At 39.5% G+C, this 17,373-nt stretch overlaps 2 protein-coding genes across 6 annotated transcripts in view; both read left to right on the top strand.

Annotated features, from left to right (window-relative positions):
• The window catches only part of kdm5ba (lysine (K)-specific demethylase 5Ba), a 34,744-nt gene extending 33,371 nt beyond the window's left edge, over nucleotides 1–1,373 (top strand). For all 4 annotated transcript variants that reach the window (XM_053653538.1, XM_053653536.1, XM_053653537.1 and 1 more), the window contains one exon: nucleotides 655–1,373. In XM_053653538.1, the coding sequence (XP_053509513.1) occupies nucleotides 655–774 (120 nt within the window). In that variant the 3' untranslated portion in view covers nucleotides 775–1,373. The remainder of the gene's footprint in view (nucleotides 1–654) is intronic.
• Nucleotides 1,374–2,121: 748 nt separating this feature from the next.
• The window catches only part of ipo9 (importin 9), a 51,909-nt gene continuing 36,657 nt past the window's right edge, over nucleotides 2,122–17,373 (top strand). For both annotated transcript variants that reach the window (XM_053653542.1, XM_053653541.1), the window contains exons 1-4: nucleotides 2,122–2,521; nucleotides 9,304–9,365; nucleotides 9,462–9,548; nucleotides 9,667–9,868. In XM_053653542.1, the coding sequence (XP_053509517.1) occupies nucleotides 2,356–2,521; nucleotides 9,304–9,365; nucleotides 9,462–9,548; nucleotides 9,667–9,868 (517 nt within the window). In that variant the 5' untranslated portion in view covers nucleotides 2,122–2,355. The remainder of the gene's footprint in view (nucleotides 2,522–9,303; nucleotides 9,366–9,461; nucleotides 9,549–9,666; nucleotides 9,869–17,373) is intronic.

Raw genomic sequence — 17,373 nt, 5'->3', positions numbered from 1 at the left:
TATTTGGCCTTGTCAGGTTTGTAGTGGTCCCATATTCTTTCCATTTTGTTATTATGGATTTAATGGTGCTCTGTGGGATGTTAAAAGTTTGGGATGTTTTTTTTTTGTTTTTTTAAAATATTTTTTTATAACCCAACCGTGATCTATTCTTCTCCCCAGCTTTGTCTCTGACCTATTTGGAGAGCTCCTTTGTCTTCATGTTGCTAGCTTAGTGGTGTTGCAGACTCAGGGGCCTTTCAGAGCAGGTGTATTTATACTGACATCATGTGAAAATCTGGTTGGCCCAACCAAAATGTTGCAGCATGAAAATCCCCCTGTGCACAAAGCGAGATCCATGAAGTGGCCTGCAAAAAGCAACACTTTTGGGATGCCGATTGCACCCCAGTCCTCCTCATCCAACATTAGTGCCTGACCTCACTAATACTCTTGTTGCTGAACAGGCAAATGCCCAGAGCCGTCTAGTGGAAAGCCTTCCCAGAACAGTGGAGGTTACTGTAACAGGAAAGGGGGACTAAATCTATAATGGGATGTTCAAAAAGCACATATGGGTGTGATGGTCAGGTGTCCATGTAGCCATGTAGTGTATGATGATTCAGAAAATCCCCATGTTCTGGTATAATATTGATGCAATGCTTTCCATGTATGTCCTTACAGGTAAACTGGGTTCAGTGTGATGGCAGCTGTAACCAGTGGTTCCACCAAATTTGTGTGGGTGTGTCTGCTGAGCAGGCTGAGAATGAAGACTACATCTGCATCAACTGCTTAGTAAAATGATTCGACACCATAAGGACCAAAACTCTTTGAATAAACGAAAGTTAGATCATCATGTATGTACAAGATTTTTCTCCTGGCCCTCAGAAGTCCCAGTCAGTCCCCCTCGTCCTGTTGCCACTATAGGACTGAAACAGAACCATTATCATGTTTTTCTAGCCTTTTTCATCTTGTCTAGAGGACAGCACACGAAGATGTACCTCAGGTGTTTCTATCCCATAAATACAAGGTAGAGGAACATCAGTTTTCCTAAATGTTCCCACAATGTTACCTCCTAACATGCTAATTAATCTGACCACATGGCTCCAGGGCTGTTTTTCACCAAATTATATTAATTGCGCTAAACAGAAAGCTATGAATTTATTTTTGAAAAATGTATTTGGTACATGCCTAGTATGCTTATTTATTTATCCCAGCAATAACTAAGCTGGTTACCTGATTTTCTTCAGCTTCATCTGCTTTGATCACTTTCTTCCATTAGCGATGGTTGTACAGAATCCTGATTTAGCTTGTCTAAGTGATGTAGCAGACGGAAGAAGTGTGAAATATTCTTTGTGACCTTTATGGTTTATTTTCTTTATAAATAAACAATATCAGAGGTTCATTGTGGCAAAAAAATGGTTTGTTCATGCTGGCAGTTTAAATTTCATTAACTGATTTCAAGTGCCTCATTCCTGGTATTCCTCTAGTATGGTAAAAATGATCCCAAATTAAAGTTACACAAGCCATTAAACATCCAAAAGCATGACTTCACAACCACAGCTGCAACATCTTGTCCTGATTTTTTTTTATATTATTTTAATTGAGGATTTAAATGCTGAGAAGGGAATAAAAAGAGTACATAATTGTTACACCTCGGGGACATATCTCAGAATTCTGTCAGTCATTGTTGAGGGTATATTATTAGTTAATTAATTAAATGCTTTTTGGAAGTCAAGGATAGGAGGCTTTTGAATAAGCCTCCAAATCCTGATAAAACTTAAATGTAAATAAAATAAAATCAGTACAGTTTCAGTGGAGAAAAGGACGGGTCACTACTAGGTTTGTCTTTTGCAGTTCTTTGTTTTTGCTGAAATGAATGGTATAAACAGTTGTTCGAGTGCTGTTTTTAATAAAGGTGTTAAGTAGTAATGATTACTTGTCCATAGGGGAAGGTGCAGCAGAATACAGCCGCATACACTCGTTAACCATTTCTGTTCCAATTTGCACAAAAGAACAAAGGGAACGATGCTTGTAGAACAACTGTTTTTATGTAAAATACTCGTTCAGTTACTTTGTGACTTGGTGGAAGGTGATTGTCACGGCTGGTGTCGGTTAGAAGGGGTAGAATATAACCGATACTGTCATGATATCAAAGATCGGGGTAGTTGAACACGCAGCACCGACTTATCTTTCGAGCCTGAAATGATTTGTCGTGCAGTATAATGTATTCCAGAAGGTGGCGGTATTGTTCCTCGGAGTGAGCTGCCGGGAACAAGAAGAAGCAGGCAAACGGCGTCATTAGCAATCCCCGCCCCCATTGTGCACTGGCGCGCACCGCTCGTGGATGATTCTCGCCGTCCCTTCGGAGAGACTGCCGGAAATATGGCGGGCATGGGTGCTACAGCTCCCGGCACGATTTCAGTAGCAGGTCCGGTTCAACAGGGACTTAAGGAGGCCTTAATTGAAACGCTGACTGCGATCCTATCACCGGTTCAAGAAGTGCGCGCCGCCGCCGAGGAGCAAATTAAAGTTTTGGAAGTGACAGAAGGTAAGCTTAAAAACAGCGCATTAGAATTAGCCAGGCTTGCTAGTTTTAGCTAAGTTTCCATTGCTTCCCGTTAGCAGGCTTTTGTACGGCTGCATTACATGGTGTGGAGAGCAGAGGGACCGGCCTGCGCCGCGACACGCGGATACCTGCTCCTCCGGTCATTTAGATCGGATTAGTTCAGTCGGCAGATGTGGCCGCAGATTTATAAGCACATGGTTTAATATATGTTGGCTAGAAATCTCATAACATTTAGGTTAGCTCTTGGGTACCCCTGAGTGAGTCATGTGCAGTGCCCCTGTTAACCAAGAACATGAATTTGAGCTTGAAATAAAAAAGACTTGAATAAAAACATGAACGCGGTCACTGTATCGGCTATAATAGTTCACTAACGTTAGAAATGTGGTGCAGTCAATGATGGTCTTGTTATAAACAGCAGCATCCTCATAAGATAATTGATAGTTCTGCCTTAACCAGCAGGTATATTGTAGTGTAAGTGGATATATAATGAATATTTGGTATGTTTTTAGATGATCGGGTCCTATAAAACTATTTGCTTCCCGCCTTTGTTGCATCCCAAATTTCTACCTTAGTATTCAGTGGAGGGTCACACGCAGGGTTGCCAGATGCTCGCGCTCAAGTCCAGTGCTGAAACTTAAATCATTCCACCCCAAAATGTATACACTACCAGCAGTATTTAAAAGCTAGCATCATGTAATACACGCACAAAAAATACGTGAAAAAACGTGGTATCCCTAATTTGGTCGCCAAGGTTTTAAAGTGGACTATTTTACATCTGTTCTCAAATAATAAAAAAATAAAGGGATCTGAGTGGACCAGTTCGCTAATACACAATATCATCCATTTATACAGTGAAGGAGAATTTATCTTGTGCATTTACTGTGGTATTTTATTATACTTCTACAATATTTCATTCACTACTATTTGAAACCTCACAGTACACACAGTGCATCATCATAATTTATGCCTCACATCCATTCAGATAACGGTATGAGAGTTTCTCCGGGGTCATCGGTGGTGACCTGATGGGTATGAGAGTTTCTCCGGGGTCATCGGTGGTGACCTGATGGGTATGAGAGTTTCTCCGGGGTCATCGGTGGTGACCTGATGGGTATGAGAGTTTCTCCGGGGTCATCGGTGGTGACCTGATGGGTATGAGAGTTTCTCCGGGGTCATCGGTGGTGACCTGATGGGTATGAGAGTTTCTCCGGGGTCATCGGTGGTGACCTGATGGGTATGAGAGTTTCTCCGGGGTCATCGGTGGTTTATCATTTTGGCCATAATCATGCAGCCCTAACTATAAATGATGCTGTTTGTGATGTCAGTCATTTCTATTCTAAACTTGAGAGGTTTTTATGATATTCTGTCTGAGGGTGCTTTCTTGGACACAGTCCTTGGTTCTTTTTGCTAAAGAATCCCTCTTGTTGTTATGTAGTTTGAAATAACAAGTGATGTTAAATAGAATATTAGTAGAATGTGAAATTGGTGCTTGTAGTCATCTTTGCCTAAATGTGTCTGAGCATGTTATTCTTCCTGCAGTATGAAATTGTCTCCCAGCAGAGCCACTGCCTCACTCTGTGTGCTGCATGTCAGCATTAACATTCTGTCCTGATCCAGGGCTCTACGGTAACAATTTCTTTTAGCAGCACTTGTGCTCCTAATCACAAAAATGTATGAGCACGGTTGAGTTATTTAGTTCTTATTTTTTTTAAAAAGAGATGGTAACATTAATGTGCCACAATATAACACACAAGTAGGCATGAGAAAACTTGAGCTGGTCAATTATGACAGACTTTAGGAACATAGTGTGAGCCGTGACACATTAATTTACCTTCTGATAAACTAAATGTAATATTATCAGTTAATTTTACAGACTGTATACAAAAAACAACCTTTAACCTGTTCCACCTTGTAAACAAATACAATAAACCTCAATGTTCAGTGTTTGAAGTCTGCTCCACTTAACTATATTTAAAGCTACACTATTAGACATTTTCCACTGTCATGGTTCTGGGCTGGAGTCAGTTCTCGAACCGCTCTGTGTATATTGTGTATTTATCTGAATAATCTCATATAGGATGTGATTGGGTGAGTTCATTTACCTGTCAGATGCAAAGCGCTTTAGTGTAACGGTGTTCATTAGGGATGCACTGATCAGGATTTTTACAGCTGAAACCGGTCCAGATACCAATTTTTTTTTGTTTAAACTTTAATCAGGAGGTCATTAACAGTTAAATGTAAGCTCTCTGCTCATGGTCACTGTTAACTGAATTAAAATAATAGCAATGAGAAATACTGTTGGTTAATTGATGAACAAGCATAAAATATATTTTTATATATTTTAAACAATGAAGAGTCCTAATTAAAAGTAGACTAACACAAAAATGTTCCATATTAGGAAAAAGGCTAATAGCTTTCTATGGAAATAGTGAACTAAGCTTAATGTCAAATTGATATTAAATGCAACCCATAGTAATTACACATTATTTCATTTCTCATTTTATTTATATTTTATGAAGTTATTATAATATCTATTTTTATATTAAATGATTTATTTATAACGAAGCACATTTTCTGTCTTTTACATTTTATTAGTTTTGTTTGTTTATCAGTTGTTCCATTTAGATCGGTTCCCCCAGTAGAGTGTTGCCATGTCTGCTGATAATATTGTGTTTTTGGGGGTTTAAATCAAAATATGGAAACTGGAGTTGACTTTTCTAGTGATCTCTGGCAACCCTGAGTTTAAATGAAGTAAATGCACTGTGAGTTGGTGTAGAAGGAGAGCAGCAGTGTACTGTATGTTTACAGACTGAACAGTTGCTACTCTTGATTATGATTGGTGAGGAATTATTTAATAAAGAAGTTTGAATTTAAACCCACCTTGTAGCGTTAACATTATTATTAATTTACTCCGCCCGACGCCGCTGTGTCTACACAAGCAGGTCCCAATCACAGGTTCAGGTCATTTTGCGTGATCAATAAAAGATGGCGGTTTGTGAGATCGGGAAGTTGACAGAAGCAGATGATGTTCAGTGTTACGCTTCATCATAATGGCTTCTGCAGTATTTACACACTTGTTCGGTTGTCTGAGGAGATGAAAAGCAGTGTGAAAGTAACTGTTGCTCGGTGTAGATGCATTTTGGAGCTGGTCGCACTGTAGAGCCGTGGTGTGTGTGTATGTATACATATATATATATATGTATGTATATATAATATATATATAGTCAGTATATATATATGTGTATATATATATATATATATATATATATATATATATATATATATATATATATATATACACACACTGAAGGGGGCAGCAAATACACTTGCGTGTATTTGCTGCCCCCTTCAGTTCCGGAAGAATTGCAACATCAGTACCTTCATTACCAACGGTACCTACACTACTGCAGAAAAACAAGTACCGTCACGTTTTAAGAATGTTGGTACCGACTTAGTACCGGAGTATCGGTTCTCATGACATCCATACACCAGACCCAACAATACAGATGAGCTGAAGGCCGCTATCAAAGCAACCTGCACTTCCAGAACACCTCAGCAGTGCCACAGGCTGCATCAATGCAGTAATTCATGCAAAAGGAGCTCCGACCAAGTATTAAGTTATAAATTAACATACTTTTCAGAAATTTGACATTTATGTGTTAAATTCTTTATTCTAATATTTTGAGATACCGGATTTTTTTATTTCCATGAGCTGTAAGCCTTAATCATCGAGACCGAAACAAAAAAGGCTTGAAATATTTCACTTTGTGTGTTCCACTTTTTTGAATTAAATAAAAGAAAAAAAATTTACTTTTCCACATAATTTTTTTTAGGTGTGTGTGTGTATAGTTTTTATATATATATATATATAACACGCGCACACATCATACACACATGTAGAGCTGCAACAACTAATTGATAAAATGGATAGTAATTGATTATGAACATCGTTGTGAATGAATCTCATTATGGATTAGTCGGTCTGCGTGCGGCACGGGGGAGATTTACTCATTACGTTACTTCTGTTCCGAAAACACGCTTCAGATGGTAAATACCTGTGTACTCTACCGTCTAGTGTTTTGCGTATTTTTTTTATGGATTCACAAAAAGCACTGAATTAAACTATAGTCCTAAATTAATAATATATATTCTGGTGTGTGTGTGTGTATTGGGTTCTTCTCTGTTTTGGACAAACAGTTGTGTAAAGTTTTAGTCTGAAGTTTATATTTGAAACACTCAGGTTGTGGATTTTATTTTAAATAAACAAACAAAAAATGCTACTGAAAGTTCGCCCCGCCCCCATCCGATTAATCTAAAAAAAAATATTCGGCCAACTAATCGATTATGAAAATGATCGTTAGTTGCAGCCCTACATACATGCATGCACACATATGGGATAATTTTGGTAATCAATTAATCTGTCGATTATTCCTTCAATTAGTTGAATAAAAAATTGTATTTTCTGTATTTAAAAAAAACCCCAAAAAAACATGGTATTTCACATTCTGTCCAGTGTTGTCCTTCAGACACTGCAAATTGAAGGCTGTGAGAAAGGTATTAAATGTATCTATGTGGGCTATGCTATACATTTTGCAAAGGATTTTTAAAAATATTATATTTTGAAAACAAAAAACCTGATTGTCCATAAGCTTTAAAGCAGAAGTGAAATCACTATTAAAAATGATAAAAAAGAAAAATCTAAGTGTTAACTGGCAAGAGGCAGAATGTTCTGTTGTAACACACACATGTACTCATCTGAACACAGTAACGTTAATTTATTCTCTAATTTATATACAATTACCTGTTAGAACCCCATTATAGTTACTGCTCTCATAGAAAACAAATATTTTTGTTTCTAAATATAGCAGCAAACAACATATTTGATCTTAATGAATATTTTAGTCAGCGTTATTGCGCTTCCTTTCTATTGTGCGCTGTTTGACGCGCATGCGTGGACTCGCGCTCGTTCAGTGAAGTTTAACGGAGACTCGCTCGCTATCAGGACGAGACTTTATGTAAAATGGAAATACAGGTGTGAATTCCTAACATTTACGGTAGGGATGCACCGAATGTTCGGCAACCGAAATTATTCGGCCGAACACCGAAAGTGCTTTTTTTTTTTTTTTTTTTTGCTATTTTCGGCCGAATAATTTCGGTTGCCGAACATTCGGTGCATCCCTACCGTAAATGTTAGGAATTCACACCAGTATTTCCATTTTAGTGAAAAGTGAAAAGGCCAAATAAATTTGACCGAACAATGACGTGTTTGATGACGCGACCAAATAGCCTAGCAACCAGAGTGAGACGTGCGAATGTCACGACCTCATGAGGGGGCGCGTGCATGCACGAGCTACGTGCTCTTCGGATGTTTACTGTGGACAGTAAACGTGCGTGGACGTGCGTTTGTTTTGTTTCTGTTCCGGAGTATTCTGTCACGTCGCGAGACGTAAGGGAGTAGAGTACGGAAGCAGGTAAAGACATATTTATTTAATGGCAGGCAGACAAATCCAAATCGTAATCCAAAAAACGTAGTCAAGACAGGCAAAGGTTCGGGCGATCGGCAAACAGGCATAAACGGAGCAAAGCAGGAATCAAAGTCGTGGTCACAGAAAACAGGGTCAAAACACAAAACAAGAACTAGTACTATGGACTGGGAGCGGAAAAACCAGCGGGGACTAAATGAACTAATCTATAGTTTAAACTAACTAAATCTATCAATGAACATAACATTAACAATGTATCTAACTATACTATATCTACTATAATACTCCGCGAGGTGTATAGGGACGCGAGGGGTATATATCCCCAATATAATACCTCAAAAGATATGGGCTCAAAGATGACCACATCAAAATATTTTTATTTTACTCATTTATTTATTTAAACTGCCTTGTTGGTAGCCTATGCCTGCTGGAGTGAAAAAAAAAAATGTTCAGTGTTAAATAAATATTTTGCAATTGTAGTTTTTGTAATTGATTGTTTTCTTTGAACGGCAAGACAAAATAGTAAAAAGCACATTTTGACTATTTAATTTATGCAGTGGTGAAAAAAATGGAAAAAACGCGAAAAAACGTTTTCGGTATTTGGACCTAATTTACAGATAAGGATATAAAGGTAAACATGTCATTTCTGCGCTGAAGAAAACATGTCTGGAACACATTAAACGTCACACGCATCTGTTGTAGGAACTGACACGACAAGTCATGTAATACACTCACGGGTTTGTTTGAAGCGCTTTAATATAGAACACTCATGTTTTGGACGACCTGGATGGAGAACATTTCCCACTGCAGCTCACTCTGTGACCGCTGTTTTTCACCGTTGTGAAGTAACATCACTGACCCAACTAATCCATAATGAAATGTTATCGATTATTTAAATTATTGATTAGTTGTTGCAGCCCTCTCTCTCTCTATGTATGTGTGTGTATGTGTGTGTGTGTGTATATGTGTGTATATATATATATATATATATATATCACACACACACACACACGCAATTTTGATATTATGGATATTATTATCACAATATTTTAAGAAGCAAATATTAAACAGAAATGTGAAAAATGCATCATCCCAAATGGCGATTAAATCCTGTTTCTCATCACAGCATTTCGTATCCAATAAATGTGATTAAACAAAGGAATGGATTCATTAAAAAAAGGACATTTATTATACTGTTTATAATAAAAGTTATTACCTAATATGGCATATAAATAACAGAATCAGTATCGATGCATAGCTAATTGTTTTTCTTGAATGCAGAGTTTGGAGTTCACCTTGCAGAGCTCACTGTCGATCCCCAGGGGGCGCTTGCGATTCGCCAGGTAAGCGGGTTTTTATATTTCAGCGAATCCTCTCAGCATGGTCCTTTGTAATGTATGGGATTTGACTAATTTAGCATTCCTTTTTGTCCTGTACAGCTTGCCTCTGTCATTCTGAAGCAATATGTTGAAACACATTGGTGTGCCCAGTCAGAGAAGTTCAGGGTGCCAGAAACAACTGAAAGGGTGAAGTGTTGTGTTGTAATTATTTGTGGGATGTATCCTTATTGCCTGTGTATTCTTCACTGTTTAATAGTTTAATAGTTTTCCAACATCTTTGCTCTTTCTGTTTGTTGTGATCCAGGCCAAGGCTGTAATCCGTGAGTTGCTGCCAGGCGGCTTGCGAGAGTCCATCAGTAAGGTGCGCTCAAGTGTGGCCTATGCTGTGTCAGCCATTGCTCACTGGGACTGGCCAGAGGCCTGGCCACAGCTCTTCTCATTGCTTATGGAAATGTTAGTCAGTGGTGATGTCAATGCTGTGCATGGTGCCATGAGAGTTCTTACAGGTACTGAACCCTTCAAGTTAATATAAACTTTTTAAACCACAATTTAGCAACAGATACTTTGCAAAGAGTACGAACATTTGTAATAATATCAATCGCTGTCAAATACACAGATAAACATGGCATTGCTGACCATAACTAAAAAACTATTTTAGGAGCGATGCACACTTTTTTTTTTTTTTTTTTTTTTGCTTGGCATGAGCTGCATTTCCTTAGCCATTCCATCTCTCTTCTCATAAATGTTGTTTTCAGGAAGAACAGCAAATAGGGCAGGAATGCGGGGGGGAGGGGGATTGCAGGGATTTACGGGTGAGATGAAAATGACCAAAAAATAAGTAATTCAATGGCTGTTTTAGACCTACCAACTCATTTTGTGTAGGAACTTTGAATTTTAACAGCAGAATGCACAAATATTCCAAAAGAGCAGTATTTTCCCCCCTAATTAAAACAGCAGATTATACATTGTCATATGAATCCAGAATTTCATAGCTGCTAACTGATAACATCACAGGGTTTTCATCTTTTCAGAGGGCTTAGGTGCTGTCTGGGTTCTGGGGGCATGGTGGTGGTTGGGTGTTTGTGACCATTATCCTTACCAGGGATGCTTGCAAGTACAATAAGTGTTGCCGTCAAAAGTCTACTTATGTAACATGTTTGAGATTTTATGAAAGTATATGTGGACCCATTCAAATATGTATCACCTTTAAGTCAAGTCGGGTTTTATTGTCATTCTGCTATATAGCTTGTATACGCTGGAAAGAAATATTGTTTCTTCAGGAACATCTGAAGCTGTACAACACAGAACTGTACACAAGACTACATAAAGTGCAAACACACAACAGTGTGAGACGAGTGCAAGGCAATAAATACACAGAACAGAATAATAAATACACAGAACATGGGCTGTAAACTATTCTGTAGCAGCACAAGTATAGCAGCAATATTGGCAGCGAAAACGAGTTCCATAATATAAAGTAGGCACTTCATACTATGGAACTTGTTTTCGCTGCAGCTGTGTAAAGTGTGGTGTACAGAGGTACTGAGTTTTACTGGGTTAGGTATTTGACTAGTCCAGGTGAGCATTGTGAGGCAGCACGGTGTTGAGTAATCTGACTGCCTCAGGGAAGAAACTGAAGAGTCTGCTGGTTGTGACACGGATGTTCCTGTACCTTTTGGAAGAAGGGTGAAGAGTTCGTGAGGGGATGAGAGGGATGTGCGGATGCAGCGGTTGTTGAAGGAGGTGTTGATGGTGGGTAGAGAGACTCCGATGATCTTTTCAGCTGTTCTTAGAATTCACTGTAGGGTCTTGCAGTTGGAGGCTTTGCAGTTTCTGTTCCACACAGTGAGACAGCTGGTCAGACCACTCTCTATCATTCCTCTGTCGAAGGAGGTGAAGATGGGAGGGAGTAGTTTGGCTCTCTTCAGCCTCCGCAGGAAGTGGACACGTTGCTGGGCCTACTTGACTAGGCAGGTGGTGTTGAGAGTCCAGGAGAGGTCCTCAGTCATGTGCACACCAAGAAACTTGGAGCTTTTGAGTCTCTCCACAGTTGTTCCTTTGATGTGCAGTGGTGAGTGGTCCACTTGATCCACAATGATCTCTTTAGTCTTGTCGACATTGAGATAGATTGTTGTCTAGCACAGTCTTGTGTCAGCAGGGTAAACAGCAGTGGACTGAGCACACAGCCCTGGGGGGCGCCGGTGTTCAGTGTGGTGGTGCTGGAGTTGGATTTGCCGATCCTTACGGACTGGGGTCTACAGATGGATGGTAACAGATATGGCATTCTCCGTTGAGCGGTTGGAATGGTAGGCATACTGGAATGGGTCCACTGTGGTGGGAGGTCTGTTCTTTGTGTGTTTTGTGACTAGCCGCTCGAAGCACTTCATGATGATAGCTGTGAGTGCAACAGGCCGATAGTCATTCAAGATGATGGTTGTTGTCTTGAAGCACACAGGAACAACTGCTTGACTACGGCCCTGTTAACACTAGTGCGTTTTTGTTTTAAAACGTATAACTTTTTGCTATGGTTACGCCGGTCATCTACACTACTCCGGCGTTTTGAACCCTCAAAAACTGAGACTTTTGGAAACGCCGAAGACCCGTTTTAGTTTGAAAACTCCGGGGACTAACGTTTCATTGTAAACAGACCAAAATGAAGACTTTTGAAAACGAAGGCATGGCTGCCCACATTGTCTCCCTGATTGGGTCTTCTGGATCATCACGTATCCTTCCCTGATTCGTCAAGCCCCAACCACATGCCCATTATGCTACCTTAATCCTATACACAACACAGAGACTGAACCAAAGCTTTGATGGTTTTGTTGTCATTCTTAGCCACCGTTGTGCAGTTAAATTCTGTATTTTATAATACTGCAGCTGCCTACATGCACAAGAAGCGAGCTATGATTAGAGAAATAGGCAACCAATCTCATTTCAAGTGGCGTAAGCCCTACATGGAACACCGGTTTGTTGTGCTGGCCGGTGACTAGCAACCAACTTCCTGTTTTTACTTGTATGTGCATGCCCAGTGTGTATGAATGGTCATGTGACATGCGTATTCGGTCGTGTAGTGTGGACGGAGATCATTTCTGAAACAGAGCAGAAACACCAGTGTGGATGAGGATCGTTTTCATTTTAAAACGAAAACACACTAGTGTAAATAGGGCTTCAGGGAAATGTTGAAGATGTCTGTCAGGATATCTGACACTGATCAACACATTCTCTGAGCACCTGGCCAGGAAAGTTGTTAGCTTTCTGTGGGTTAACTCTGGACAAAGTTTTCCTGACATCTACTGCAGATAGACAAAGTACTTGGTCAGTGGGAGTTCTGGCATGTTCTGTGCTTCAAACTGTGCATAGAAATCATTCAGTGCATCTAGGAGCGAGGTGTCATCACAGACAAGTGGTGTAGCTTTGTAGTCTGTTATGGCCTGAATGCGTTGCCACATACGTCTTGTGTCTTTGGTGTTTATGAAATGACTGGATCCTTTCTGCATAGTTGCGCTGTCCCTTGCTGATGGCCCGGGACAGCTTGGCCCTTGCTGTGCAGAGGACTGCCTTATCGTCAGACCTGAAGGCAGTGTCTGGGATTTTCAACAGCAAGATTTTCCTCAAAGTAGATCATGAAAACTCAATTAAACAAATGAGAGAAAAATATTATACTTGGTCACTAATTTAATGAGGAAAATCATCCAATACTCCATATCTGTGAGTGGCGAAAGTATGTGAACCTTTGCTTTCAGTATCCAATGTGACCCCCATGTGCAGCAATAACTGCAACTAAATGTTTCGAGTAACTGTTGTTCAGTCCTGCACATCAGCTTGGAGGAATTTTAGCCCATTCCTCAGTACAGAACAGCTTCAACTCTGGGATGTTGTTTCCTCACATGAACTGCTTGCTTCAGGGTCTTCCACAACATTTCATGACCCACTTTCTCTTGAGATTCAGCTTGTGGACCGATGTCCTGATGTTTTCCTTTAGAATTCGCTGGTATAATTCTGAATTTATTTTTGCATCAATGATGGCAAGTTATTCTGGCCCAGATGCAGCAAAACAGGCCCAAACCATGATACTACCACCATCATGTTTCACAGATGGGATAGCTTTCTTATGCTGGGATGTAGTCTTTTCTTCTCCCCAAATATAACCCTTCTCATTTAAACCAAAAAGTTATATTTTGGACTCCTCTGGCCATAAAACATTTTTCTGTAGCCTTCTGGACTGTCCATGTGATCTCTAACAAACAGAAAATGGACAGCAATGTTCTTTTCGGAGAGCAATGGCTTTTTCTTGCAACCCTGCCATGCACAACACCGTTGTTCACTGTTCTACTAGTGGTGGACTCATGAACATTAACATCAGCCAATGTGAGAGAGGCCTTTAGTTGACTTTGTGGACTATTACACATCTTGCTCTTGGTGTGATCTTTTTTGGTCGACCACTCCTGGGGAGGGTAACAATGGTCTAGAATCCAAACTCTTTAGAGATGGTTTTGTAACTTTTTCCAGCCTGATAAGCATCAACAACTCTTTTTCTGAAGTCCTTGGAAATCTCTTTTGTTTCTACTAGGGCTGCACGATTATGGCCAAAATGATAATCACGATTATTTTGATCCATATTGAGATCACGATTATTCATTGATTTTAGGTACGACATATTTATATTGCACTTTCACATTTAAATAAACAGACCGCTGCTTTCACCTCCATGTTGTGCTACATTCCTGCTCACGTACAAATCTTTACATCAAATTAGACTGGTCCTTAAAGTGCATCATCTCGTAGAAGCAAAATATAAATAAAATAGTACCCAGAATATAGGATAAGTAAAATAAAAATATCATCAACCAAATGAAAATATGCATCAAATATAACAATATAAACCAAATGAAAACAATTCAGGCGAATGCAGAAAGGCAATAACAGTCAGTGCGTTTACATGGACAACAATAATCCACTATTAACTCGATTAAGACAATACTCTGATTAAGAAACTACCATGTAAACAGCAATTTTTAATTACCTTAATCTGATTAAGGTCATACTCGAAGTAAACACTAATCAAATTAAGTCGTGTGGAGCACTCCTGCTTTAGTCGCATTATCAACATGTATTACAGACATGTAAACACCTTAATCACATTAACGTCGTGTGAGAGATTTCATCACATTTTGCGACAGGACATGATGACACACGGCAGTTCTCAACACTTTACGGCGTCCCAATCCGCATACTTGCCTACTATAGGCCTGTAGTGGGGAAAAATACATGTATCTCGGCTACTATATAGACAGTAAGTACGCGGTTTGGGACGCAGCCCACGGCTTCAAGCAGTCGTCTATTTGCATGTACAGCATGACAAATAATTAACTGCACTTAAAGCATTCATAAAAAAATGTAATAAAAACACCCAAAACTGTATACGGTACCATAACGAAGACGAACTGTATGTTGATACGTGAAATTCTGGAGGGAACGTTGGACGTTGTGGTGCAGTGACGTAATGATGTGTGCTGTTAATCTAATCATGTTCTATAACATGTCAAACGGGAACATGACACGAGTATTCTAAAAGCGACTCATGTAAACACCTTAATCACAATATTATCTTACTCTGAGTAAGGTCAATAATTAGATTACTGCTGTCCATGTAACCGTAGTCAGTGTTTACAGGAGGAGAGACGCAGACAAATCACCCAATAGAGAGGTGCAGGGGTGACGTCATTTTGTACCGGAACCCGGAAGTTATCATCACACCGGTTCCCTCCACAAAAACCCAATAGGATTTTCACATAGGCTTTTGGATTATTTCAAAAAGAGCATGAGAAAACTTGAGCTTGTCAATTATGACAGAATTTAGGAACATAGTGTGAACCAGGACACATTAATTTACCTTCTGATAAACTAAATATAATATTTTCAGTTAATGTTATAGACTGTATGCAAAAAAAAACCCCACCGTTAACCTGTTCCACCTTGTACACAAATACAATAAACCTCAATGTTCATTGTTTGAAGTCTGCTCCTCTTAAATATATTTAAAGCTACATTATTAGACATTTTCCACTGTCCTGGTTCTGGGCTGGAGTCAGTTCTCGAACCGCTCTGTTTATATTGTGTATATATATCTGAATAATCTCATATAGGATGTGATTGGGCGAGTTCATTTACCCGTCAGATGCAAATCGCTTTTGGGGGATTAAATCAAAACATGAAAACTGGAGTTGAATTTTCTAGTGATATCTGGCAACCGTGAGATTAAATGAAGTGAATGCGCTGTCTGTTATAGTTGGTGAATGGAGAGCGGCAGTGTACTATATGTTTGCAGACTAAACAGTTGCTAATCTTGATTATGATTGGTGACGAATTATTTAATAAAGAAGTTAGAATTTAAACCCACCTTGTAGCGTTTGCATTATTATTAATTTACTCGCACCCGACCCCGCCGTGTCTACACAAGCAGGTCATAGTTGCAGGTTCAGGTCATTTTGCGTGATCAGTAAAAGATGGCGGTTTGTGAGATCGGGAAGTTGAGAGAAGCAGATGATGTACATTGGTACTCTTCATCATAATGGCTTCTCTGCAGTAGTTACACACTTGTTCGGTTGACTGAGGTGATGAAAAGCAGTGTGAAAGTAACTGTTGCTCGGTGTAGGTGCATTTTGCACTTCCTGTAGTTTTTATTCCGATTTTATTATAAAACTCTGAAAAACTTTTATTTTATTATAAAACTCGCTCGCACCGGTGCAAATAAATATTTATTCACTGTCGCACAAAGTACTTTTCAGTCGCAAATGCAAGTGAAACGGTCGCACTGTAGAACCCCAAGTTTATCTGCAAAGTTTTTACCTGTTCGGCGTGATGACGTTTACTGTCCCCGACAACCTCTGTAGTGCCATTTAGCAACATGTTAGTGTCATGATTTCCTCTCGCGCAAGCACTGGAGCTCGCAGGGAAGCTGGCAGCTCGAGCGCTAATATGCTAATCGTGTCCGGGTTTTGGCACTACAAAATGAGGTCATCCCTGCGCCGCTCTATGGTGACTGGCTGTAAGTTTAGGAAGCACTTGATTTGATCTGCAGCGGAGTTTTCTATGAGCGGAGGACAAAATTTAAATGTCAATATCGCAGTTGATCATATTCATGTAATCGTGGGCAGTCAAAATCATAATTGCAATCGATATCCGATTAATTGTGCAGCCCTAGTTTCTACCATGATACACTTCCACAAACATGTGTTGTAAAGATCAGACTTTTGATAGATCTCTGTTCTTTAAATAAAACAGGGCGCTCACTCACACCTGATTAATTGAAAACACCTAATTTCACTTTCAAATTAACTGTTAATCCTAGAGGTTCACATACTTTTGCCACTCACTCATGTAATATTGGATTGTTTTCCTCAATGAATAAATGATCAAGTATAATATTTTTTTCTCATTTGTTTGCTTGGGTTCTCTTTTTCTACTTTTAGTACTTATGTGAAAATCTTTTGATGTTTTAGGTCATATTTATGCAGCTATGTAGAAAATACTTTCAGGCACCCAGAGGACCTGGACATTTTGTTAAGATACATGGCATCATGGACTCTATCAAATATCAACAGATATTAAATGAAAACCTGACTGCCTCTGCCAGAGAGATTAAAATGGGCCGTGGTTGGATCTTCCAGCAGGACAATGATCCAAAACATACATCAAAATCTACACAGAAATGGTTTACTGACCACAGATGCCATGGCCATCCCAGTCCCCTGACCTGAAGCTGATAGAAAACCTGTGGGGTGAACTGAAGAGGAGAGTCCTCCAGCATGGATCTCAAAATGTGAAGGATCTGGAGAGATTCTGTATGGAGGACCGCTCTCAGATCCCTCGCCATGTATTCTCCAACCTCATCAGACATTATAGGAGAAGACCCGGAGCTGTTATCTTGGCAAAGGGAGGTAGCACAAAGTATTGACTAAAAGGGTGCCAATAGTTATTGCACACCTATATATAACAAAGATATTTTGTT

The sequence above is a fragment of the Ictalurus furcatus genome, chromosome 21 (assembly GCF_023375685.1).
Source record: "Ictalurus furcatus strain D&B chromosome 21, Billie_1.0, whole genome shotgun sequence".
Classification (NCBI taxonomy): Eukaryota; Metazoa; Chordata; class Actinopteri; order Siluriformes; family Ictaluridae; genus Ictalurus; species Ictalurus furcatus.
This window is presented reverse-complemented; position numbering and strand designations above follow the sequence as displayed.